Source organism: Apodemus sylvaticus, chromosome 20 (genome assembly GCF_947179515.1).
Source record: "Apodemus sylvaticus chromosome 20, mApoSyl1.1, whole genome shotgun sequence".
Taxonomy (NCBI): Eukaryota; Metazoa; Chordata; class Mammalia; order Rodentia; family Muridae; genus Apodemus; species Apodemus sylvaticus.
This window is the reverse complement of record NC_067491.1, coordinates 445377-472676: the sequence shown is the minus strand read 5'-3', so window position 1 is coordinate 472676 and position 27300 is coordinate 445377. Positions and strand designations below refer to the sequence as shown.

At 55.1% G+C, this 27300-nt stretch overlaps 1 protein-coding gene across 17 annotated transcripts; it reads right to left on the bottom strand.

Moving 5' to 3' along the window:
• Positions 1–729: 729 nt before the first annotated feature.
• Celf5 (CUGBP Elav-like family member 5) lies at positions 730–24315 on the bottom strand. 17 transcript variants are annotated; one of them, XM_052165602.1, is made up of 12 exons: positions 24156–24315; positions 18401–18483; positions 13053–13104; positions 12373–12501; positions 10024–10103; positions 8564–8710; positions 7688–7829; positions 7456–7602; positions 6556–6618; positions 5045–5125; positions 3389–3532; positions 730–2863 (listed from the first exon to the last, which is right to left on the bottom strand). In XM_052165602.1, exons 1-12 carry the CDS (start codon positions 24298–24300, stop codon positions 2736–2738), a joined length of 1341 nt encoding a protein of 446 aa, XP_052021562.1. In that variant the 5' UTR covers positions 24301–24315; the 3' UTR covers positions 730–2735. The 17 variants fall into 17 exon arrangements, with proteins under 17 accessions (XP_052021562.1, XP_052021552.1, XP_052021550.1 ...); XM_052165592.1 differs by having other exon boundaries at positions 3449–3532; positions 6550–6618; positions 13029–13104; positions 24156–24300; XM_052165590.1 differs by having other exon boundaries at positions 3449–3532; positions 13029–13104; positions 24156–24300.
• Positions 24316–27300: the final 2985 nt, after the last annotated feature.

Below are 27300 nucleotides of genomic sequence, written 5' to 3'. Positions count from 1 at the left end.
TCTCCACACCGGGCCTCCCTCTCTGCTCGGCTCCAAAATTGTTTGAAGTTTGAAATTTCACGAAATTCATTGTAGCAGAAATCAAGCCCGTTGTACAAATCACATAGGGTCTCTCATGTGGAGTATAAAAATGGTATTTACAGCTCGTAAACATGAACTAGACGGTGCGCACGCCAGCGCACGCCAGCACGCACTCAGCGGGCAACCTGCATGGGGCAGGGGCGGGGAGGGGGGAACTCAGCGACACCCCGGGCACACACGTTCGCACACTTCATAACACAGTCTTACTGTGTGACGTTTAGAACAAAGGATCATCAAACCGGAAACGCGGGCAGAATTGGGGTCTGTTTTTTGTTTGCTCCTCCCCACCCCCCCATTTAGGTCAGTCAACAAACATTTTAGTAGAAATGAAAAGGGATTTTTTTCTTTACATTTTTTTTTAACCTTAAAAAAACGTTGTCTCTTTTGTTTGCTTTTGGACCGTCCGAAGGGATCCGGACCCCCACCCCCACCCCCGCTTGGTGGGATGTCCAAATTAACGACTCTGTGCTTTGTGGTGGGTATGTGGGCAGGCTGAGTAATATACAAGGGATGGCTCCCCCACCAAAGTTTTCCCAAACCTCCAACTAGGAATCAAAAGTGGATTATCAGCGAGTCCCCGCGCGGCTCTTCTCTGTGGTCTTGTTGGCACTCACTCAGAAAAAGACCACCAACGTAATGACAGATAGATGTGAGGGGGAGGGGAGGGCAGAGGAGGAAGGAGAGAGGAGAGAGGCGGTGCCTGCGGGGTCAGCAACCTGGTCCGGTGTGGCATCGTCCGACTCACGGTGACCTCGGGTACAAGACTTTCAGTTTACGGCTGGTGATTGGAGGAAGGGGGGGTGGGAGGGCCGTGCGATCTGGGTGGGCAGTGGGGGACAGGAGGCTTCCCTGGCAGGAAGCTAAGGACACCTGGTCACCCAAGTAAGGCTATGAAAGCGGGAGGGGCAGGGCAGGGACGGCAGCCGTGGAGACCCCAAAAACTGGAGGTATATGGTGTTGACGGGGGTCCTGGTTTGGCGTCCAGCCAGCCTCAGCTTGTCTGTCCTTGGTCCCCGATGATTGGCCGGCTCAGAGCCACCTCCTTGGACGGAGTTTGGCCGCTGTGGTTCATTCTCCAAAAATATAGTCTATGGTGCGCGCATGTCTATGCGCAGCTACGGGGAATAGGACGTGAGGGTGGGGATCCTGGCTAAGGGGGATACTGGCTGACCTGGAAAGCCTCCAAGTCAGGTGGGGGGTGTCCCCAAGCTGAGGGGTGGGTGATTGGCAGTGTATGGGCCCCTCAGACCCGGGCTCAGACTCCTGTTCCCCGCCCCACGGCACACCATCGAGCCTTCTGTAACTCAAGTGGCTTTCGGTGGCTTCAGAATTTGGGGGGCCGTGAGTCGGGGACAGGTGGAGGAAGGGGGGTCACTGGGAGAGCTGGTGTCCAAACTTGGCTATAATTTACATAAAAGTCTTGGAGTGGTTGGAAGCGGGAACCGCTCAACCTGGGGAGGATGGGGGAACATTGGGGAGTAGTGGAAGGGAAGGGAGTGGGGCACAGAACACCCTGCCCCACTTGGTCCTGGCAAGAAAACCCCAGCGTTTTCAAAACAACAGTTCCTGACAGTCACCATCAGTCTGGGGACATTTGCTCCTGACACGGAACATCCCTCCCCAGTACAGAGCAGATGGTCCACAGGACACTGGGTTAAAACTGAAAATATGGCAGCTGTCTGGAGGTTTCTACCTGATTGATGGGTTTCCTAATCGAAGCCAAAGTAGATAAAGCCTCAAAGACCCAGATAACGAACTAAAAACAAGGAAGGATTAAAGACTGTCAATGTCTACCAGGCCCTGGGCTGGGTGGTGAAAGAAGAAAAAAAAAGAAAGAAAGAAAAGAAAATGTATTCCTGGGTGCTCTGTAGGCCGCTGCTGCTGGGTAGCTGGGCATCACCTCCATGAAGTCAATGGGCAGCTGGCTCCACTTTTTAAAATCAGTTCAGTCCCAAAAAAAAGAGGGCTGAGACTGTTGAAAGGGAAATTGACTTTTGGGATTTTTTTTGCTTGATTGTTTGGGTATTTGGTTTTGTGTTGTTGGTTTTGTGAGATTGCAAGCGACACTTTGGGTTTTGTTAACCCACTGGGCATGAACTTAGAAGACAGGACTCCCAGGGCTCCTGGTGGGGACAGAGGTGGGGAACTACAAGGCTATGACAAGTCCCCATTTCCTCTGCTTCAGTCCTGGGCCAAGCTTAACTGGGCATCCAAGTTCCACTGTGTAGACACAGATACTTTCTCTGGATTAGGGCTTCTCGGCTTGCAGCGTCACAGGATGGGATAGAAGCCCCGCCCATCACATCCTGCACCCCAGACCACAAGCCCCAAACTAGAAGTTCACTGGAGTGAACTTCTATTCATCCTTCAAAACTTTCCCTGGGAAGGAAGTCCCCTGGGTGGAACCTCCTAGCTTTCTCTCCGGTTTCCCCACCCTAATCCCACCCTCTCTGCCACCCAAGCCACAAGGTGATGGGGGAGGGTTTGAATCCCCAGTTGGCCTCTTGGAGAGCCACTTCCGCCCCCAGATTTTGGAGAGTGAGCTTGGGATGGGAGGAGGGTGAATGAAACCAGGGCTGGGCAGAGCACAGGGCCGCCTGGCCTGGCGGCTCACCTGGGGCCACACCCACAGCACAGAGGGGCTGTGGGCGTGGTCAGTATGGGTGTCCTGGGTCTTTGGGTCTCTTCAGCTGCACCTTCAGTCTCTTCATACCAATCTGAAAGCCGTTCATGGCCTGGATGGCCGCCTGCGCGCTGGCCGGGTGGTCAAAGCTCACGAATCCTGAGAGAACAAAGGGATGGGAGCTGGTGAGGGGCGTGGTCTCCGTCTCTAAGGGTGGGGGCCTCACTCCCACCCCATCCAATCTGCTCAACTTCCCTTGTGGTGCAGGAGCCATAGCCTCGCTTTCTTTCTACAACACTGATGTAGCACTGAGGATTATTCCAGTACGTTATACATACCAGTTAAGCTCTCTACCCTAGCCGGGCGTGGTGGCACACGCCTGTAATCCCAGCACTTGGGAGGCAGAGGCAGGCAGATTTCTGAGTTCGAGGTCAGCCTGGTCTACAGAGTGAGTTCCAGGACAGCCAGGGCTACACAGAGAAACCCTGTCTCAAAAACCAAAAAAAAAAAAAAAAAAAAAAAAAAAAAAAACCAAAACCAAAACCAAAAAAACAAATACGTACCAGTTAAGCTCTCTACCCTGACCACGCCCCCAGCCCCTCACTGGGGGGATTCTAGGTGGGAGCTCCACCCCTGACCACACCTCCAAAGCCTCAAAGGGGGTCTCTAGGTATGTCCACTCACCGAAACACTTGCTCTGGTTGGTAGCCCGATCCATAAACACCTTGGAGGAGATGATATTGCCGAAGGGGAGGAACATCTGGGTCAGCTCCGTGTCTCCAAACTCCTGGGGGAGGTGGTAGATAAACAGGTTACAGCCTTCGGGACCTGTAGGTGGGGGAGAGAAAGACATAAAGCCCCCAAGGAGAGGAGGCGGACCCCCCCTGGGTTGGGGTCCAGTCCTTGTCTCTGGTTGTGGATAGAGTCAGGAACTTCTCGAGACAAAGGGAATGGCCGGGAACAGGGTTGGGCCCTGCAAGCCTTGACCAGTCCCAAGTGGTTTCGTCCACCCAGCCACCAGCTCATCAAACCCAGATAGCATCTCTGTCCCTGCTGGAACCCCACAAGCCAGAGTCTCTCCTATGACTCCCAAAGCCCCACATCCTGTGCTGCCAGCCTCCTCCTGCAGGCTTTGTGATGGAGTCAGGTGAATGCAGTGAAGTGTTGGGAGGCTGGGTGTGGCTCAGCCGCAGCTCCTGGGCCTTGTGCTTGTCTAAGAAACACCTGACATTTAAAAGAGGCCTGGAGGCCAAGTTGGAGGCACACACCAGTCACCTCAGCACTGGGAAGCTGATGCAGGAGGATTGCTGTGTTTATGAGTCCAGTGTAAGCTACATAAGTGAGACCTTGTCTTGAAAAAAAGAAAAACAACCCAGACAGATAAAAGGTAAGAACTCATTCCCATGAGGGAGCCATAGCTGCAAGGTACAGATGCTGTCTGTCTGTCTGTGTAGTTAATTTTAGGGGCGCATGCGCCACAGTGTATGTGTGGAAGTCTGAGGACATGTCCTTCACCATGGGATTTATCTTGCTTGGTGGTGGGGACCTTTACCCATCTTCCTGTCCTGGACGTGAAGGAGAGCCTGGGAGGGGCCTGCAAGACCAGCCTTCCCCAAGTGACCCCTGATGTCACCTTGTAGTGTTGGCTGTCAATAGACAAGCATGTCCTGCTGGTGGTCTCAGGCACAAAGTGTCCAGGAGACACAGTGCAGCCCAGTGTGGGACAATCCAGGGGCACTAGCTACCCTCAAAGTCCACGGGCTTGGCTGTGAACCCAGCCCCTGCGCCCTGGAGTATGAGCCCCCATCACAGGTGAGGGTGGACTTGCCACAGGGTGGCCTGAGGCTCTCCCAGTCCACGGGTAGTTAAAAGTAGGACTCCTGTGAAGGCCCACACACCAGCAACTTTTCAATGACTCTGTCTACACAAATGGGGCCAGGACACCTGAGCTCCAGATGGAGAAACTGAGGCAGGTCGTTAAGTACTCCGATCATCCTGCCCCGTCAGAAGAGGATGTGAGTAGCCCTGGGTCAGAGGACTCCGAACTTCTGCTTCCTCCCACATGCCCTCCACAGGTTTCACTTTACTGGGAAGGCCTCAGTTTACCCAAGGTACCTCCTCGGACTCCGGACTCCTGCTTCCTCCCGCATGCCCTCCACAGGCTTGGCTTCACTGGGAAGGCCTCAGTTTACCCAAGATGCCTTCTCGCACAAAGGCGCACCAAAAAGGGGGTTTCCTCGCTTGTCCATAGGCGGTGGGAACCTCAAGGGCCGCCGCCGTTCCATGGAGGGGCGAGGTCAGCAGTGCAGGTGAGGGTGGGGCTGGCAGGGGTCGCCTCACCTTCGCGCTGCTGCTGCAGGAGGTGCGGAGGCTGCGGAACGCTGTGTGCCACGGGCGCGATGGCCGCGGTGGGATACATGGCTGCAGAGAGCAGAGGCTGTGCTGAGCCGCAAGACCAGTGCAGAGGGCTAGGAAGAGCCCAGGAGAGGCGGGGCTAGGACTGAGGGGTGGGGGCGGGGCTGAGGACCAGGAGGCCAAGGGGGTGGGGTCAGGCTGTGGCAGCGCTGAGTGGTAGGATCAGGGCAGGGGGCGAGGCCAGGGCCAAGGGCGGGAACGAGGGGGTGGGGTAAGGACTGAAGGATGGAGGCAAGGGGCAGAACCCAAGCCTAGGTCTAGGTTTGGGTGGATCGAGGGGCAGTGATGGCGCTGAAAATGGGATGGGACCAGAGCCAGAGAGGTAAGGCCAGGGCTGAGGGGGGATGAAGGCAGGAATGTAGGAGGGACTGGGTGGGGCCAGACCTGGAAGCAGGGCACAGCCAGGACGGGGTGGGGGTTGGCATAGGGTGGGGGGGGTGTCTGAGACAGGCAAGGAGGGCCAGAGCTGAGGATGTATTGATGGACAGGGCTAAGACAGGAGCAGGGTGTAAGGTCCAGGGTCAGGACAGGTGTCTTGGTCAGATGAGGGTTGAGTGGGTGGGGCCATAGCTTGAGGGGCAGGGCCATAGCTTGAGGGGTAGGGCTATGGCTGAGGGGCAGGGCCATAGCTTGAGGGGCAGGGCCATGGCTGAGGGGCAGAGCCATAGCTTGAGGGGTAGGGCTATGGCTGAGGGGCAGGGCCATGGCTGAGGGGCAGGGCCATGGCTGAGGGGCAGGCCCTGACTCTTGCTGCTCCATGTCTCTCTGCCTTCCTCTACGCCTTTGCCCTTCTTTCTGGTTCCCCATAAGCTGTAGCCCTGGGGATGCTCCTTGTGCTCTGAGCCTACTCCTCAGAGCCTAACTGCCCCGTAGGCCCTAATCCTGCTCCTCAGCTCTGTCCCCAGATCTTGGTCTTGACCAGTTCAAACCATGTCCCTAGCCACTCAGTCCCTCACCCACCCCTCAGCCTGGCCCCACCGTACCCTCAACTCAAGGGAGCAGGACCAGCGAAGGACAGACCCACTTTTGGCCCAGAGGTGGGGCCAAAGCGGAGGATGGGGTTCTGAGTGGACGTGGGGCAAAGTGGAGAGAAGGACTATGGAGTGAGGGCAGGTATAGGGGCGTGGCCATAGCAGGAAGGGGGTAAGAGCAGAGCTCCACAAGGGGCTGGGGGGCAGGATGGAACCACGTCTAACGAATCAACTTAGTCGTGCAGGGTCTTAGGGCTCATGGGCAAGGCATTGGGTGGGCACATGTCTCAAGAGGGGATTAGATTCACAAAGTGAGGTGGGGCAGTGCTACACAAGGTACACAAGCCTCTGGCTTTGGAGGGACCTGGAAGCCCCAGGCTTAAGGGACAGTACATTCCTTAGGGGTCTTGTGGAGGGCGGGACATAAGACCCTGAGGTGAGTGGTCAGGACAGGGCTGCCTCTACCTGTGTACTGCTGGACTCCGGAGAAGGCAGGATGGAGGGTCTCTGCCACAGTGGGGCTCTGAGCTGCAGGGCAGAGGAGGGACTGAGCACTGACAGCCACAGCCACCCAGCTTCCCTTCTGTGTTAACCCCCACCGGTAAGCCGAGGAAACTGCATCTCTGATGTAGGTCAACTTGCCAAGGACAGACACACCCATAGCAAACAACAGAAGCCAAGTGAGGCCCTGTGACAATCACCCCTCAGCACCCAGGAAAACCCCTCACCTGAGAGTCCTCTGCTATAACCCATCCCCTGCCCGGACTCTCTCATCCAGCCTGTGGGGACCCCGGAGTTATTTATGGTCCACCCAGCTCTTGGTTTGGGCCATTAGCACTCATGGCTCACTTCAACACCACCCAGAGCCAACTACAGAATAAAGAATTAAGCCAGGTGTCTCAGCTGTTATCTTAGCATTTGGGAAGTGGAAGCTAGAGGATTGCCCTTGGTGTAAGGCCAGCCTGGGCTACAGAGGGAGTTGAAGGGCAGCCTGTGCACACAGGGAATTGAAGGCAAATCTGGACTACATAAGATGACCTCCGTCTCTAACGGCAAACAAGGTGAGACACCATGCCCCCACCCAGTCTTTGATGTCATCTGCTGAACACTGTGCTCCCACCAGCCTTTGATGTCATCTGTCCCATTTTCCAGTTTAGGAACCAGCTAGAAATGGAATTTGAACCCAGAACCATCTCTTCAAGTGCGTGGTTGTGATGTAGCCTCCCTCCTCAGCCGTTTCCCTACACCTGCCTAGCCACTCCTTGACCTGTCCTGCCACAAACAGAGAGTAAGGCTATGGGGACCTAGGTTACCAGACCCCACTCCAGACACTGTCCTGGGCTCTGGAGCCCTCTCCCAAATTACCTGGGTAGGGCACAAGGCCATTGGCATACACGGTCTCCAGGGCAGGGTGGTTCCCGGGAAAGGGCAGGACGCCTGGGAAGCCATTAGGAATGGGCGCCATCAGGCCGGGAACAGCGGCAGTGCCTAGCAGTGGGGGCGAGTGTAGCCCTGAGGAGGAGAGAGGGTCAGGCACAGGGACCCAGACATGGCAGGCTCCCCACTTGTTCTGAGACCTCCCAGAAGCTTCTCTCACCAGAGGCAGGAGCGATGGGCGTGGCGGGCAGACCGTTAAGGCTGACGGCACCAATTTGCTGGATGTGGCAGGGAGGGAAGGCCACCCCGGGGCTCAGGTAGCTGCCAGAGGTGGACAACACTGTTGTCTGCTGCTGCATGAGCTGGGGACAGAGATGGTGTGAGTGGAAGCAGGACCACCACGGGTCAGGAACTGGTTGGGGGAGGGCCTTGAGAGACACCAGCTCAGCCAAGAACTGGGGCTCAGTCCTAGATCATCTTTGGTTTGGGGTTACAACCAGTCAGCCGTCAGGGCTCAGTTTGAGGTCAGCATTTGGTTTGGGGATCAGGGTCCAGTAGACATTAGCATTTGGTTTCTGAAAAAAGGCTCAGTCTAGACTTAGAGCTCCACTAGAAACAGAGGCTCAGACTTAGATTAAGGTTCATTCTGGGGTCAAGGATCAGTCAGGCGTTAGGGCAGAGCCTGAGATCCAAGCAGTCTGGTGCAGCACAGGATCAAGGCCCAGCCTAGACTCAGAGCTAGGGCTAGAAACAGGGTTCAATATTTACACCCAGACTGGGGTCCGGCCTGCCTAGAAAAGGAAGGCAGCACTGTCAGAAATGGGAGCTAAGTTTCGGGTCAGTCAATAGTCAAGGCTGAGTCAGGAGCTGGGCGATGATGTCAGCCTTGAGGGTGGAGCCAAGGTTGGGCTGAATGCAGATTTAGGTGTGGTGGGATCTAGGCTCCAGCCAGTTGGGACATTAGCACTCTGCCCACCATCAGGCTGGGTCAGGCAGGGAGGGTGGCTGTGGTTAGGGCTATCCATCAAGAGCTGGGCTTTCACCCTGGGACTGCAGGTCAGTTTGCATTCAGTGCCCATGTGCTGGGGCCACTCACAGCCTGGGCGTAGGCACTGTAGGGGCTGAAGGGCAGGGTGAGGGACGGCGTCAGGATGCCCAGCTGGCCAACCATCTGCTGCATACGCCGAAGTGTCCGCTCTTTATCGGTGTCGGCAAACTTGACCACCAGGCTGGAGGAAGCTCCCTGTAAGGATGGTATGTGGCATTGGGGTAGAAGGACAGAGGGATCCAGGACTCAAGTGCTCCCCATGGATGAGATGCCAGCCATGTCTACATCCAGAGGAGCCAGGACCGCATAAGAAGTGATAGGTCTTATCATCCTGTCATCCTGGGCCTGGCCATGTAGTGACATGGCCATAGTGACTGGGAGGTAGCCACAGCCAGTGGTGAGTGGAGTATGTAGGCTCAAGGGTCATGTCTGGGACAAAGGTTGGGGGAGACGTTTCCTAGCTGAAGCCATACACTCAAGGAAGAGGGAAATCCAGAGGCCAGAAAAGGATAGTGGTGGGGGGGGCACCATGCAACCCACACCTGGAACCAGCGGAGATTCCCTGTGGCCAGCGAATGGGTAGGACATGACACCTGACAGTGGGCCAATCACCTGTGCGCAGGGACATTGTCAGGAGCTGGGGCTCAGAGGAGGGTTAGGAAGTAGCAGGTAATCAGCACTCGGTGAAGACTTAGAGCTTAGGATCCAGAGCTCAGTGCAGGGTCTGGGCTCATCCAGTGCTTCCTGGTGACTGGATTAGATGCTCCCATCCTGGCTTGCAGAGCACCCCCCTTGTAGTCTCTCCCTTCCAGATGCCCCCCTTGGACAGACAACCTGCTCCTTGGTTCCAGTCGTGAGGAAGCTGGCCCTGGGGGTTACCTGACCCAGCTCCACCACATTAGGGAGACAACTGCTGCTCTCAGCTAGGGACTTAGTTTACCTGCAGTGATGGGGACTCCTGGGGGCCCTCCCTGGGGAGTGGGGTAGACAGCCATATGTGTGTGATGCTATACCTAGGACCTTGAACACCTGTCCTGTCCTCTACCCTGCCTTGGCTAAATGGGTCACCAGCACCCCTCATTATCTCCCTACAGTCTCTGCAATGAGCCCCTGTCCTTCAGGTGTGGACCTGAGCTCAGCCATCCGCCCCTCCAGGTTCTTGGCGTCCTTCTGTCCCTTGCCCACTGGTGGCCCTGACCTAAAGGACCTGTGCAAATGGCCTGGCAGCCCCCTTACTCTGTGTGCCCACTGCGGCTCCCAGCTGCCCTAGAACAGGATGTCCGTGGTCTCTACATGTCACCCAACTACTGCCCCTGCTTCTTAGCCTGTGTTACTGCCACAAGCTAAGATGGTGCTTGCCCCAGGACAGCGTCTGTTCACAGCCTGGGCTGCACGTCTGCTTCCTGTCTGAAGCAGTCTGTGAAGGGAAGACACCCAAACTACCCATATCTCCCGCACACCCTTACTTGCACCGAGTCCCACGGCAGCCCGGCGTGGCTCTCACTCACCGGCATAGTCTGGCTGCCATGCAAGGCATGGATGGCAGCCTGGGCCTCTGTGTGGGAAGAAAACTTCACGAAGGCACAGCCTGGGAGGGAAGGGAGGAGGAGGTGAGGGACTGAAGAAGATAGTGGGTGGGAGCAGGGGGGAGAAGAAGCCCTTGACTGCTGCTCATGGACAACAGAAGACATGAGTTCACATAGATATAGGCAGGACCAAGATGGCCCAAACAGATAGGACATATCAACATCTTCTAAGGCCAGAGACTTAGATGTTAGCCATGAATTCAGCTAAAAAGAAAGTCATCCATCCATCCATCCATCCATCCACCTGTCTGAAGGTGAGCTGTGCACAGTCAGTCTGTGACCAGGTTGAGCACCGATCTCGAACCCCCAGTGACCTAGTAGGTGGGGCTTCCCCTATGTGGGACGAAGGAATTTGGTCACATCCCCTGGGCTCCCTGGCCCTTCATAGTTACAGCCTCCACAGACACCCCGCCCCCCTGCAGGAGAGGTGTGTGGCTATCAGTCAGGAGCTGCACCAAGCCTTCCCACATGTAAATAAGGTTTCTCCAAGCTCTCAGTCCAACCCAATGAGAAGTACCTGCTATCAAACCTTGAATCACCCCAAAACTGTATATAAATCCTATCCAGGGAATAGGGCAGCGGCACGGGTAACCAAGACTGTAGCATGGTGAAGACTGTGGTGGAATCAGCAGCAAAAGTGACTTCCCCACCTGCTCACTCCCTCTCCCCCCTGCCAGAACTCTTGTACTGGCCAGGTCTCCACCCCACCTAAATCGATCCATTTATCCATCCATTCATCTATCCATCCATCCACCCACCCATCCACCCATCCATCTATCCATCCATCCACTCATCCATCCATCCATCCATCCAACCACCCACCTACCCATCCACCCATCCATCCATCCATCCATCCATCCACTCATCCATCCATCCAACCACCCACCCACCCACCCATCCATCCACCCATCCATCCATCCATCCATCCACTCATCCATCCATCCAACCACCCACCCACCCATCCATTCATCCATCCATCCATCCATCCACCCACCTACCCATCCATTCATCCATCCATCCATCCATCCATCCACCCACCCATCCATTCACCCATCCACCCACCCATCCATTCATCCATCCATTCATCCATTCATCTACCCACCAGTTCATCCATCCATCCACCCACCTACCCATCCATTCACCCATCCACCCACTCATCCATTCATCCATCCATTCATCTACCTACCAGTTCATCCATCCATCCATCCATCTATCCACTCATCCATCCATCTACCCACCCATCCATTCATCCATCCACCCACCCATCCATTCACCCATCCACCCACCCATCCATTCATCCATCCATTCATCCATTCATCTACCCACCAGTTCATCCATCCATCCACCCACCCACCCATCCATTCACCCATCCACCCACCCATCCATTCATCCATCCATTCATCCATTCATCTACCCACCAGTTCATCCATCCATCCATCCATCCATCCACCCACCCATCCATTCACCCATCCACCCACCCATCCATTCATCCATCCATTCATCCATTCATCTACCCACCAGTTCATCCATCCATTCATTCATCAGTCCATCTGTCCATTCATGTGGTCAGCCAACAGGAAGTCAGCTCAGCATCCAAGAACTGTGTTGAGACCCCAGCAGCCACACATACATTCAGAGGCAGCCTGGGCCCCAAGAAGGTTTCATCAGCACAAGTGGGAAAAGGGTTGAATGGCCACCAACCCTGACCTCCAGGGCACAGATGGTGAACTGGGACCTGTGGAATCATGGAAGCTCATCAAATGCATAGGCATACACATTTATGTGGGACCTCCAGAGTCATACAACATGGACCAAGACCGTCTCAGCCTTTCAGTCATAAAGATGGACACACACACGAAGACACAGAACTTGAGACACAGGGAGAAAAGCTGAGAGGCTTGGGGATAGAAAGAACTCGGGCCATAACCTGGAGGGCCAATCTGCAGGGAACCCAACAGCCCCACTGAACGGACACGCAGGAGGAGTCAGGACTGACCCTGCCCTCCCATAGACCTGACCGTTCAGCAACCAGACCTTCTCCTTTCTCTGTTCCTCCCCTCCCCACACGCAAATCCCACCCACCCACCACAAACACCCACCCCACCTGCTCCACCCCTTCCCATTGGTTATGCCCACCTCCAGTTCTATCCCATTCCGCTATTCCTACAAGCTACTGCTCAGCACCTGTGCCAAACTCAACACCGACCCCCACACCCGCTTCCACTCCCTATGCCCTGCTCCTAGGCTCCGCTCCCATCGCCTGCCAATCACCTTTGCTGCTGCCATCCGGGCCTCGAAGCACTGTGCACTCGTCTATGACGCCAAAGGGCTGGAAGAGCCTGAGCACGTCTTCCTCCGACTGCTGCTTGTTGAGCATGCCCACGAACAGCTTCCGGTCCCCTGTGGGCGGAGCCCCGGCCCACGGCCCCGCTGAGCCCGCGCTGGTCCTGCAGACCCTCAGCCCTGGCCCGCGCTGCCCCAGAACCTTTGCTCAGGCCGCCCCGCTGCCCCATCGCCCAGGAATAAGAGCCAGGTTACTAGAGAAACCATACTCAGATGTCTGTCACTCTCTGGGGTGAGAGGGAAAGAGGAATGGCAGCAGAAACGCTTGGGGGCATCGGGAAGGAAGAGACTGGAGATTGGGGACAGTACGGAGCAGGAGACAGAGCAAGAGCAAGCTGGGGGCCGGGGGTGGTGGTGTTCTGTCCCGATAGACAGCAAGATGGAGAATGATAGGGACTAGAGAGGCTGGCTTTCCAGAGCACCTACACATACATAGGGTCCCAACAGCCTTGCCCACACCTCTCCCCACACCCCAAGTCTGCAGCCTTCAGGCACCCGTGAGGGAACAGGAAAGGTGTGGGATATCTGAAGTCTGGGGGAGCAGTCGGAGCTGGACGGAGCCCCAACCCTGAGGCTGCAGAGACCCTCGGCCACGGGGAGGTTACTACTACCTCCACGGCTCTCACTGTCTGCCGGCTTCACCTGGATCGGCCGCGCCATCTGTGGAAAGGGGGACATGGTCAGGGTAGCAGAGGACAGTGGGGCACGGGCACCGTCTCTAAACTCTGCTTGGCACCGGTTGCCCACCTCGGTTGCCCACCTCTGTCTCAGCACACGCTCAACGCCGGTGCAAGTGAGACTCAGCCGGCAAACTCTTAGCTAGCTTTCAGAACCCAATGATAATTATCCCGACAGGACAAAGTGTCTTTGAAAATGGCCTGATGTCCCTGAGCCATGTGTGCAAATGTCACCTTCGGACTTCTGTCTTCAAGAAGTCAGCTTATTCTTGATCCCTGCGTCTGGACTTGGTTAAGTGACTTCCTCCAGCATAGAACATAGAAACGAAGCCGTAACTCTGAACCTAGGGTGCTAGAGACCTCATCGCTCTCCAGACACGCCGCCTAGGCTAGCCCCTGGATGGCTCCCGGGAAGACTCATTCTGAAGCCTTTGCTAGCCCAGGGAACCACAAACAAATGAAATGGTTGCAAGTGGTAGGCCTCCCTCCCCCACGCCCCAAGGACAGGCTAAGGGGGTGGGGGGACAACCATAACGGACTGGAAAGGGGCGTGCATCTGGGAGGCTTTTATTTTCTCTCCCAGTGGTCCTGGATGGAGCCATCCTCCTGGCCGGTAGACTCATATGGGTGAACTCCGGCCTCAATGACACCATGTAAAAGAAAAATCTATCATACTACGGGACCACGGGGGCCCAAGAGCCAGGACTAGGGTCTCCACCCCAGAGTCAGATCAGGCTAGCCCTCCACACGCAGCCCTGTGACATCCTGGGCTCCTGTTTGGGTCCCTGGGCCAGAAAAGCCGCTCAACAAGCAGGAACTTGTCTCACATGCGCCCACCTGACAATGACAGTCCCTGGACTGAGCCAGACGCCCTCAACCCCATCCCCCCTGACACCTCAGCCTCTTCCCGCTCCCTCCCGAGGGCCCCTCAAGGTCCTCACCAAGCTATGAGCACCCCTCAAGGTTCACTCCCCATTCCCTACCCTACACCCTCTCCATCCCCAAACCCCAACCCTCCCTCACACCCTTCTCCACACCCCTCTCTTCAGCCATCCCCTCATCCTCACCCCTCTCCACACCCCTCCCCTCTCCTGCCTTTGGGCCCCTCCCCTTCCGGAATCTTCTCCGGGCCCCAACTGGGAGAGCCCCTCCCCTCTCCTGAGACCCTTCCAGGGACCCGCACTACCTGCCCTTCCCCCCACTCCCAGCTGGCCAAATCCCCCCAAACCCACCCACCCATACCCATGCCCTCTGCACCTGGGTACCACACCACATCCTGGGGTGGGGGTAGGTGATCTGAACCGAATAGTTCCGCTTCTGGGGTTAGGGAGCCCAGGAGGGGTGTGGGGGGAAGATACAGGGGAGGGGTCCCCCAGATCTAGCCTCTCATTCCCCCCGCGGCCCCACCCACACGCCCCCGCCGGCCCTCCCCCCTCCTCGCTATCCTCTCTAGCACCTTGGGTAGATGAAGATGGGGTTGCCATGGCAACGCTGATTCACCCCGCGGAAGCTGGCAGTTGTTGCTACCATGGAAACCGCCTCTGTGGGGGCCCCCTCCGAGTTCAGATCTCGCCTCGCACAAAAGAGATTTAAATATAATCTTTCAGAGACGAGGAAGGGGGGAGGAGGGAGGACACCGGCGACACCGGCTCTGTCACCATCACCCCATCACTGACCTTAGTCTCCCGCGCCCCCGGGATCCCCTCTCCACCCGACAGTGACAGAGAAGGGGCCACGGAGCGCCTTCCCCGCCCACACCACGTGCCTCTGCCACGCTTCGGAGCTGGGTCTCTCTACCCTCCTGCCCCCAATCTGTCCCGCGCAGGTGCCCATCCTCCCTTTGCTCCTTCTGCAGGTCCCATCTCCACCCCTTCCCCACCCCTTTTCTCCTCACAGTCACCGGACACTGACACTTCACATTTCCGGTTGTGTAAGATCTGAGGGGACTCCAGGGAGGACCCTTACTAGTGTCGAGAAGTGGGATAACAAAAAAGAAGTTGCCCGTGATCACGGTGGAGAAAATTCTTCGTTGGGTTTTGAGGCAGCAATAGGAGTTGGGTGTGGGAGATCATGTCCAGGACCCATTTCATCTCTGAGCTAGGATGGGAATATCTGAGCTGTGTGTTACAAATGAGGAGACTGAGGTCTTTGGACACTCTCAGCCGGTCTAGCCGGAGCTGCAGTTGCTCCTGCCGTTGCTAAGTTTTACTTTTGGAAGATTCCAGAACCAGGGAAGACACCAGACATCCTCTCCCACCTGGATATGGTGAACCCCTCCCCCATCCTGCACCGCCATGGCGCCTGCCCGAGCGCTCCAGCTGCTCTCTTAGTCTCTCACTACAGCATTCCGAGGCTCCAGCAAGATCTCTCCCTCCAACAGCTCTCCACCCACTTTCAAAGCTGACGCCTTTAGGAGTGCTCCGGGAGGAGGATGGCTCCCCACGCCCAGTCTTCTGACCCTTTGCCAACAGACACTTAGGTCCGACTACAAACAGCCCTCGCTTCAGACCTGAGGGATGAGCCCCTCCATTGTAGAATAATATTCTACTATTATGTAGAATAATAGTACATAGCTGTAAAAAGGCGCGGGAAGACTCTTTTAGTGAGGGAAAGTGGGTAAAAGGGGTTCTGGGAGCCACCTGCATGATGGATAGCTCCTTCACAACTGTGACTGTGCAGCCTATGTGAGTGGACACTGCAAGGCGGCTGGTCCACCTTGGTGTCCTCCATTGCTCTCTGCCTGGTTCTCTGAGGCCAAGTCTCTCCCTGATCCTGCGGATTTTTATGGAGGTGATGGGCGGGGACCCAGGTCCCCACTAGCGGGACCTTCACTCTCAGAGAGTAGATGCTTAGATCTGGGGACCTCAGGCAGGTTGCCTGCCCTCTCTATGCCTTAGTCTTCCTATCTGCTGGGTGGAGGAGGCACAGCTGGGGAAACTGAGGCCTGGAGCTATGGCTGGACACCAACCGCAGATCCCAAAAAAAGACCTGGAACGTCAAGGTTTCATGTCACCCGTGACTCGCACCAGAGTCTAGGATGTTCAGGATCTTCCTGGTCGATTTCTCAAATTAAATGACGTCAGCACCTCGTTTCCTAGTCCCAGCAGCAAGAGGACAGACATTTCCCGCGTGGCTCAAGGGAGGTGAGGAGGGGTCCTGAATGGGTGTTGCCAGGCCCTGCCCTGTTCCAGTCCCATTGTTGTTTCTAATAAAGTTTTATCGGCACAAGGCTGTGACTGCCCATCTCCCTGTTGCCAGTGGCTGGTTCAGTTCTGTGGTCTTGGGGCTTGTAGTATGACCTGTGGAGCCACAACGCAGCCATGGTTCCCATCAGTCCCTGGCTGCTCACAACCCCCTTGCGCGAAGGTGGAAGCAGGGGGATTGTGTGCTCCAAGGTGGAGCACATATAACATGTAACAACCATCCTGCCAAAAATTATGAAAATGCAAGAAAACAGGAAATGTTGGCAGGACAGAAGGGATGTGTGCTCCTCCAGGCTACTTTGCATTGACTGCCTGCTAAAAATCTAGTGTTAATATGGACTTCTACCTCCTAATGTTTCTGTTAAAAATTCTCAGTGGCAGACAAGGATGGCCTTACATTATTAAAAGTCAATGTTTTTCCAGAACATCCTCCACTTCCTCCTATTCTAAGCACAGTCTATTGCCAGGCATTGTGAGCGCACAGCTGGGTTGTTCTCAGTGGGTACTAAGCCAAGTCCCTGGCCTCCATGCTAGAAGTCGTTCTGTGTGACCGCCATACTTGCCCGAAGATGTCACTCATGGTCCCCTGAGAGCACAGGCACCCATGAACAGGACCCACTTTTAAGCTGTCAATCAATGAATCTTGTAGGGTCCTTTCTCAATGGAGCCCAATCCCATCTGGTCCTCATACCCTGTGCCCCGCACCTGTCCCCAACATCTGCCCTCTAGGTATCTAGTGCTTACACCATCAACATGCCCAAGGCCACATGGTCTTCCCCCCTGATCTCACACACTGTCCCCAACCTACAGGAACGGATTGATGACACCTCCCTCACCAGAAAAACCACACCCTTAATGAGCACTAGAAACCTGACTATGTTTGGGAAAAAGGTCCTTGGTGCCCTGTTTGGGGGAGAGGAGAAGCCAGGCAGGGAGAGGTAAGGGCAGAGATGAGGGCAGGGGTGGAGGCAGGGGTGGGGGCAGGGATGAGGGCAGGCGTGGGGGCAGGGGTGGAACAGGCATGAGAGCAGGGGTGAGGGCAGGGGTGGGACAGGCATGAGGGCAGGGGTGAGGGCAGGGGTGAGGGCAGAGGTGAGGGCAAGGGTGGAGACAGGGGTGGGAGCAGAGATGAAGGCAGAGATGAGGGCAGGGGTGGGACAGGCATGAGGGCAGGGGTGAGAGCAGGGGTGGGGGCAGGGATGAGGGCAGAGTTGAGGGCAGGGGTGAGGGCAGGGATAAAGGCAGGAGTAGGGTGGAGGCAGGGGAGGGAACAAGGGCAGGCACTATATCTCCACAGGAGCCTGGGGAGCAGCAGAACAAGACTAGCACTGGCACAGGGATGCATGATATTCTCCAGAGCCACACCCATGCCAGCCCATGCCCTCGAACCCCAGAACTGTGAGGTAAATAGCTTTTCTTTATAAAGTTCCCAGATTTGCATGTGTTATTAAAGTCCTGCCAAACACCAAATCTATCCGTCCTGTTTCTGTTCTCTTCCAAAGCATGACCTCTTTCTTGGCACCAGCCACACGACCACCTTCTCCCCATTCCCCACCCTGACCTGTCAAGTTCTTTCAGATATCAGAGACTAGAATGGTTAAGTCACCATTCCATTGTCACACAGCAAGAAGTGACTGGAGCAGAATGAAGCTGTTTTCTCTCTTTTTGGGGTAAAAAAGGTTCAAGTCTCTTGTTTGTGAAAGCCCTGTCCAGTCTTTTTCCTTCTGTCCCTGTCCCCTGTGCTTCTCGCTTCTCTCTCTCTCTCTCTCTCTCTCTCTCTCTCTCTCTCTCTCTCTACGACAGGGGTCTCATTGACACTCCTCCAATGCTGGGCTGCCCTACCCCAGGGCCTTTGCACAGCTGCCTGCCAGTGAGGCACATTTCTGATCAGGCCAGCTTGTACTGTGTACAGCTAGCACTTCTGTGATTCTCAGAGCCCAACACACAGTAGGAATCCAAAAGATGTTCACATTTATGACCCTTTTATTCTACCCTCTTCTGTGTCCAGGGGCACGGGGACACTGAGCCCAAGTCCCCCACAGCTGAGAGTGTACCCCCCCTCCACAGACCACTCACCCCTGGCAGGGTCTTCTGCTCGTGCAAGGCTGTCTGGGCTTTGATGGCAGAGTCCCTGGCGCAGTATGTGAGGAAGGCACAGCCTGGTGGGAGAAACAGCATTGGAGGAGACAGTCCTGACACCATTGGACACAAGGACCCACAGGTGGTGGGCAGCCCAGGGGCAAGGGTAGATGGCGACTCCCACCATGGTCCAGAGACACCATGAATAGGGCTAAGGCTCTGACACCCCACAGCATGAAGGGGCCTTGAGGCCACTGAAAGCTAAGAGCAAAAGGCCACACAGTATGGACTCCAGGAGAGGAAATTCCCAAAGCAGGAGAAATCAGACACAGGAAGTGGATTTGTGGGTGCTGTGGGTTGGAGGAGGGGATTGTGTGTTCGAGTGCAAGGGGTCAGAACATTGAGTTGGGGAGATGATGGTGCACTCTCACAATCTAAGCACTGGGAAGGAGTAAACAGGAGGATCCCTCGGGCTCTGAGGTGAAAGATGTGGGTAGAGACTGAAAGGCAGCTGTTAAACAAACCCTCTAGGATGTGCACCAGAAGAATTACACGTGGGTTCCCCTGTAACCTACACATCTCATTCAGGATATGGACCACACCCCCAAGTTAAAAAGTCAAATCAGATGTGGTTAGGCCAGGACCCACAACAGCAATCATGAAAATGTCACCAGTTGATGGTGGTGATTTACACGTGGGGTGTGTTCTTCCACGTGATGAGATATTACACAGACATAAAAAGGAAAGTTGTGTGTTGCGCTGCAAAACGAACAGATGGATGTCAGGGTCCTAATCCAGCCAAGGAGGCTGGACACCCAAGGAGCATGGTGGGCACTGCAGAGTCCTTGAGGTCACCAGCATGTGACAAATGAGGTCCCACACAGGAGGAGGAATGGTGGTGGGCAGAGGGCAAAGGGGACAGATTTTCATTTTGGGAAGACGGGGACACAGCCTGGAGTGGCAGTAACAAGAGGAGCCAGCCTGGGGATGTAGCTAAGGTTGTGGGTGAGAGGTCTGTAGCCATGGCTGTCCTGGAACTCACTCTACCATGCTGGCCTGAACTCAGAGATCCACCTGCCTCTGCCTCCTGAGTGCTGGGATTAAAGGCACAACACCACACCCAGCTCTTTCTGTATCAGCCCTTGCCTGACAATCACTTGCCGCCATCGGTGCCAGCACCTGGGAGCCGCAAAAGGCAGACCAGGAGTTATCCTCGCCTACATAGTTTATGACAGACCATGTTCGGAAAAATCCAAGAGGAGGAAGAAGAGGACAGATGGAGGAGGGAGGGCAGGGTGGAAGGTTGTCACAGGGAGCAAAGAGAGAATCGCCCTCCCTCCTGCAGTCGCGGGCTACCCCCTCCCCCACTCCCACTGCGGGGGGTGGGGTAGGGGACGGGGTGGGGTAGGGGATGGGGAGGCTGTGCAGAGGGAAACCCGGGCTCGGGAAGGCGCCGCTGTCCGCGGTGCTGAAGTGCGTCTTCCATCCTGGTCTGGCCACCAGGGTCCCATGATGGCTCCTGGCTGAACCTCAACACTGGAGTTGTCCCCTCACTTAGAAAACTCATCCCTGCGGCTGGAGAAATGGCTCAGCAGTTAAGAGCACCGACTACTCTTCCAGAGGTCCTGAGTTCAACTCCCAGCAACCACAAACTACAGATGGCTAAAAACCATATGTAACGAGATCTGACACCCTCATACCTTCTTCTGGTGTGAAAGAGCAATGGTGTACTTATATACATAAAATAAATAAATAAATCTTTTAGAAAAAACTCATCCCTCATATCTAGACTGGAGATAACGGTGTAAGAGGGGAATGCAGTCACAGAAGCTACCCAGACAGAAATCTGAACAAATGACCCCAAATTACACTGGAGGTGCCCCCAACGGGTCCTAACAACACCAGCTGTTCTGACCCCACACTCTGGCTCACTTAGTGAGGCCAGGTCACTCCAAGCTGCAAGTTGGAAATATCTGCCTTTCAACCTGAGCAGGGATGGGGAGGGAGTGGGGGAAGCTGGGGGTGATAGATGGCTGAAGGATTTCTGAGATTCGGAAAATTCTGGAATGTCAAAAAGGCTACATTAGCATTATTTTGTTTTTAGACCTTCAGATTATTTTTTTATTCGCCTATGGAGGGGGCCATGACATGCTATCGGGATGGGGCTGGGGCAACTGGTTGGTGTTTCTTCTTCTGGAATTCACAAGGCACCAGGTGGCAGGCAGTTGTAAGCCACCTGAGGGCACTGGGGATCAAACTCAGGTCTTTGAGGGGAGCAGTGTTCCCTCTAAGCCTCTGAGCCGCCTCTCCAGCCTCCCACCACCTTATTTTGGAAATGGGCTCCTGACCAGCTCTGTAGCCAAAGCTAACCTTGACTGATGATCCTTAGCCACCTGAGTGCCGGGATCACAGATATCCACCAAGACACCCAACTGGACACTCACCTAACAGCAAGAACAGTTTCCTGTGACTCTACCTGGCCCTTCCCTGTCATCAAACAAGACAACATAGGTGGCCTCCCCTCACCCCTGGGCCCACCCTCACCTCCAAACAATCCTTCCTGAAGTGAAGCAGAAACCAGAGGTGCCAACAAGCACTAAGAGAGCATGACTCTCTCTATCCATGGCCCTGCCTGTGGCCTCCCTTGGCTCCCCCAACACATACTCCTTCCTGCCCCAGGATCTTAGCACAGGCTGTGGTCAACCTGGAACATCATTCTTTAGATAAAAAAACAAAACAAAACAAGATGATGCCTTCCCCCAACTATCCAAAATCCACATCTGCATAAGCCCCACCTCAAGCACTCTAAGCTTTACACAGGAAAATGTATGCTGATAATTATATCTCCATGAGGCAGTTTTGCTGGGGTTATCACTTTCCACCCACCCATCTGTCCATCCACCCATCCACCCATCTACCCGTCTATCCATCCACCAGTCCATCTGTCTATCCATCCATCCATCCATCCATCCATCCATCCACCCATCCACCCATCTACCCGTCTATCCATCCACCATTCCATCTGTCTATCCATCCATCCATCCACCCACCCTTCTGTCTATCCATCCATCCATTCATCCACCTACCATCCATGCACCCATCTATCCATCCATCCATCCATCCATCCATCCATCCATCCATCCATCCATCCACTAATCCATTTGTCCATCCATCCATCCATCCATCCATCCATCCATCCATCCATCCATCCATCCAGTAATCCATTTGTCCATCCATCCATCCACCCATCCATCCATCCATCCATCCACTAATCTATTTGTCCATCCATCCATCCATCCATCCATCCATCCATCCATCCACCCTCTACCATTCACCTCCGTTCACTTTCCCAAGCACTTTCTATGCAGTCTGTGTCCTGCCTCTGTCACACATCAGAGTACTCCCCGCTGAGCTTTCTCTGGGCCTTTGCAGTCACTGTTCTCTGCCTCTGCCTGAGAATGTCTGGAGCCCAAGCATCAGAGCGTCCGCATCCACTCTGTGAGCCCAGGCCTTGTGCCCATAAGTTCTTTAAAATCCCCCCTACCCTATACCTCCTTTTCAGTGGCTTCCTCTGAGATGTGTGCTACCAAGATCTTCTCAGAAGTAGCTAGGGAAACTGAGGCACAAAGTATGATGCTCCCTCAATTGAAGCCATCATAATGTCACAAGCAAACACCTTGCTGTGGCCTAGGACAACTGCTCCTTCCACACCTGTGCAGGTCCATGTGTCCTCAAGGATGGTTGTTACTTCTAGGCTCCATGTCACTTCCTCCTATAATCAGCAGCTGCTGCTGCTCCCATGGTAACAGCGGGCCATGCCTGGCCCCCGCTGCACAGTCCCCCAGAGCAAGCTTCTCTAAGGCAAATGCCATCATTAACATGAAAATGCATATGGTCTGTAGGGCTAGTGACTTATTCTCCCTTAGAGATGGGGACAGGACCCCAAGCCCTGACAGAGGGAACTCCCATTCTCTGCGTGGCTCCTGGGAGGGTTACAGAGGGTCTGTGTGCTCCATCTTCTCTTCTCCACCCCCTGTCCCTTCTCTGCATCTCCTTTCAGTGCTTGGGGACCTGGTCTACCCTGGGACCCTGCCTCTGCTGTTATGGACTATCTTGAAGATGTACCCCAGAAACAAAGCCATTGAAATATTGACCAGGGGCCCCAGGTTCACCAGCTCCATTTATTCTGTCTCCATTTGCCTGAAGCCCAGAGAGGGGCAGCCACTGGCTGACAGTTACACTGCAATAACCCAAACAAAGACACTTCTTGAGCCAGGATGTCACATAGCCAAGGCTAGCCTTTAACTTGCAATGTAGCCAAGGATGACCTTGAATTTTTGATCTTCCTGCCTAAGCCTCCCAAGTTTTGGAATGACAGGCAAGCACCCATATCCTGCCCTCCAAACAGGGACTTCTGTCAAGGTTCTAAACCCCTCCTTTGCTGGCCTGTGGATCCCCTCTGCCCCACTTGGGTGCGGCCTGGGAAGCTGTTGTTTCTCTAGTCCCCAGTGTCACTACCAATGAGACACCCCGATACCCAAATACCACCCACAAACAACATCCCTAAATACCCAGGCTCCCAGACCCCCACATCTACCAGAAAGAAAATAACTCCACACCCACACCAGCCCTCACTGTCCCATCATGGGTTCCTCATTCACCACTGTTTCCTGTCTGGGATTTCCAAGGGAGGTGAGCCCCCCCCCAGCACCCACCCCAGGTACTAAGACCCCTCCTAGGTTCCTGCCAAGGATGGAGATCCTGGTCTCATCCTTGAGTCCCTGACACCTGTCAGGAGAGCTGGTCAAAGCCCCTAGATTCAGATACTAGGGCTTGGGATGGAGCAGAGCAGGGTGACCCTGTTCGCCCCAGATGCCTCCATGGGAGGGAAAGTCAGGTTTTTTAGCCACCTGCCGGCGAGGCCAAGGCACCCAAGATCTAGGCTCTGTCCAGAGGACCTCACGTTCATTGTCTCGCCTCAGCTCTGGCTCTGCCAGGTTCCATTTGAGCCCAGGGTGGGTGCAAGGGGCCAGGAAGATGGCACCACCCAGGGAGGGCTGCCCATGTCCCTGTATCCCCTGGGCCCAGCCTCATCCCCCTCCCCACGCCCCCATGTCTTTGTAGTTACCGCTCAGCCCTGGGTCCTGGACATGTGTCCTGGCTGCAGCCCGAGCGAGCCCGGCTTTGTGAGCAGGATTCCCAATCCCTAGGTGGGAAGTTCCAAGCTGGGCCAGGAAGACCAAAAGCAACAAGGCGGGTGGTGGGGCACTGGGAGGCTGGGATCCCTGACACTCTAGGCACAGGGTGGGAATGGGGGGGTCTGGGATTGGGAATGGGAGGGAGAGGGGGAAAGAGAGGAAGATGCCCGGGGAGAGGAGGGAGATGGAGGGAGATGACAGAGCTGGAGAGGGATGGAGGAGGAGGGAGTGGGGAGGAGGGAGGAAGAGGGGGCGGAGGACAGGAGGGGGCAGCTGGATCGCGAGCGGCACCCCCGGGGCGGAGGAGGGTGCAGGGGAAGGTGAGTGGGGGCTGGGATGCAGGGGTGCAAGAGAAAGGGTGTCGGGGAGGGATCTAGAAGGCTCAGGTGCAAGGGAGGCGTGTAGGGGCTGGGGAGATGCAGGTGTAGAAAGAGGGGTACAGAAAGGGATCGGAGCTGCAGGAGGGTGCCGGGGTGCAGGAGTTGGTTCAGGGGTGCAGAAGGCGGGATTCAGGGGTGCAGAGGCGGGCGCAGAGTGCGGGGCGCGGTGCCCACCTTTGTGCACGCCGGTGTGCGGGTCCTTGAGCACCGTCAGCTCGTAGATGCGGCCGAACTGCTCAAATAGCGGCTTGAGGTCCTGTTCGTGCAAGTGGCGAGGGATCTGGCCCACGAAGAGCTTGATGGCGTCCAGGTCCTTCATGCCGTCGGGCCGCGCCCCGGGGCGCTCGGGCCCGCTGCCGCCCACCGGCCAGGCCCGGGCAGGAGCTGTGGTGCCGCCGCTTCACACTCCGTCAGCGGCCCCGCCCGCGCGCGATTGCTCCACAGCGCTTCTGGCGACCGCTGTGGGTACTGCAGGGGGCGGGCGGCGCTGTCGCCGGGAAACTGAGGCTCCAGCTTTGTAGAGAAATGTGGACCCCAGGGAGAAACAGACTCAGAGGGCCTGGGGCTGTAGGGGCTTCAGGCTGGGCATGCCTATCAGAAAGACTGACATGGAGGTGTGTAATGAAAGCCAGCCTGTGACATGGACACACAAGGCAGGACAGGGTCAGGGCCGTGACGGCTAAGGAGGGCAGAAAAACTGACAGCCCACTTGAGGACAGAAGTGGAACCCGTGGCTCTAGCTGTATATGTAGCAGAGGATGGCCTTGTTTGGCATCAATGGTAGAAGAGGCCCTTGGTCCCGTGAAGGCTCAGTGCCCCAGTGTAGGCTCAGGCTGGCCCTTGCAAGCAATCTTCCTGCCTCAGTTGCCTGCATCCTCAGACTGGAATGACAGGCCTGTGCTACCATGCCTAGCTCATATATTCATTTTAATTTTTTTGATGTTTTTTTCGAGACAGGGTTTCTCTGTATAGCCATGGCTGTCCTGGAACTCACCCTGTAGACCAGGCTGGCCTCGAACTCAGAAATCTGCCTGCCTCTGCCTCCCAGAGTGCTGGGATTACAGGAGTGCGCCACCACCGCCTGGCTCATATATTCATTTTAAATTGAAGTTTCTAGTACCATGGATGCCTAGTACCATGGTTCCAAAGATGCTGACAATGCCTCTGCTGTCTGTAGTTAAAATGTAGTAACATTTTCTGGGTGAGGTGGCACATGGATTCTCACTGTGAGTTGGAAGCCAGCAAAGGCTACATATTGTCTTCCAGGCCAGCTAGAGCTATGTCAAGGGACCTTGTCTCAAAACTAAATAGGTAGTATTTTATGCATAGCATTTTGTGTGTTCACTTTTTATTGAAATTTTTATTTACATTTTAAATGATATTCCCTTTCCTGATTTCCTCCCCCAGAAATCCCCTATCCCATCCCCCCTCCTCCTGTTTCTATAAGAGTGCACCCCCACCCACCCACCCACTCCTGGCTCCCACCCTCACATTCCCCTACACTGGGGCACCAAGCCTTCACGGGACCAAGGGCCTCTTCTCTCATTGATGCCAGACAAGGCAATCCTCTGCTATATATAGGGCTGGAGCCATGAGTCCCTCCATGTGTACTCTTTGGGTGGTGGTTTAGACCCTGGGAGCTCTGGTTGGTTGATATTGTTGTTCTTCCTATGGGGTTGCAAACCCTTCAGCACCCTCAGTCCTTTCTCCAACTCCTTGTGTGTTCATTTTAATTATTGCAATAAAATATTCTGTATGTTGATGACTGTATTTGGTGCTTTCTTTTTTTTCCCCCAGAGGAGGAAGAGGCAAAAGGATCAAGGTTCAAGATCATCCTTGGCTACAGAGAGTTGGAGGGTAGCTTGGGACACATAAGACAGTGTCTCAAATACATAAAAGAATTAAGGAGTCTGTTCCTATAATCTGTTTTTGTAAAAAGATTTACTATGTGCAGGGGTGTTGTCTGTCTGTGCACTGCATGAAGTACCCATAGCTGACAGAAGGGGGCATCAGGTCCCCGGGAACTGGAGATACAGGCGGTTGTGAGCAGCCATGTGGGTGCTGGGGACAGAACTGGTCGCTTGCAGGAGCAGCCGGTGCTGTAACCACTGAGCAGTCTCTCTAGCCTCTACAACTTGTTTTAAAAAACAGGAACTGAGGCCCAGAGCAGTTGATCCTTTGGGCAACATCACCAAAGCAGGAGTGTAGGAGTTTAATGCTAATTCTGGAAGCCCAGATGTCTCCCATGATTCTGCCTGTCTTCCTCACAGTCTGGACATCTATGTTTTCATTTCTGCATTTGCTATCGACACTAGAGGGAGAACAGACTGGCTCCTTGAGGGCTTGGCTTCACAATGGCGACTGCCACCATTGTAAGCCACAGACAGAGCTAACTGCAGAGACACCAAGTTCAGGCTAGCTGGAGCAGGGAGGGGCGAGGCCCAGGGTCAGGAGTCACATACAAGCATCCCATCCTCTGTGTCCTGGGAGATGCTGGTCCTCAGATGAGCTGTTTCCATGGAGACCAGAGCAGGATGCTGGGAGCTTCATGGGCCTCTGAGCTGTGAGAATCATTAAAAAGCATCAAAAGGGGGAGCAGGCTTCCCAGGAACTGAAGATGCTGGTCGAAGGGAGTCCTGCCATCTGCCCCACAGCTGTCATCCACCTGTTTCAGTATCAGCTCTGCAGTCATGGGTTTGAGCCTCAGTCCTCAAAACATGGGCAGGAGCAGGGAGGAGACCCGTGGAGCTGGTGCTGCTCCCTTTTAACCCTGAGCGCCATGTTAGCCCTAAAATAGCATCTGTCTGGGTAACTCCTTCCCTGACACCTCCAATTCCCCCTGCAGGAGCCGATGTCACCATAGCTATGCTGCAAAAGTCTAGTCACAAGAGACAGAAGACCAGAAACTGGGGTAGTGGTGGTGGTGGTGGTGAGGTGTCCTTTTTTCCCCTCCTAAGACAGGGTTTCTCTGTGTAGCCCTGTCTGTCCTGGAACTTACTCTGTAGACTGGGCTGGCCTCGAACTCAGAAATACGCCTGCCTCTGCCTCCAAAGTGCTGGGATTACAGGCGTGCGGCACCACTGCCCGGCTGAGGGGATCTTAACCACCTAGCCTGGAGCCTTTGCATATGCCCAGTGAGTAGACTATTTCTGAACGTACCTCAGGCTCATCTGCCGACTTCTAGGGCCGATCCATTCTAGATGTTGAGCTGAGCCCGCTTTTCACATGCTCCATGCTGGGAGGCTGCCCCCACCCGTTGTGACACGTGCAGGTCCCCAGAGGGCAGTCTTCCCCAACAATGACCCTGACTCAAGAACAC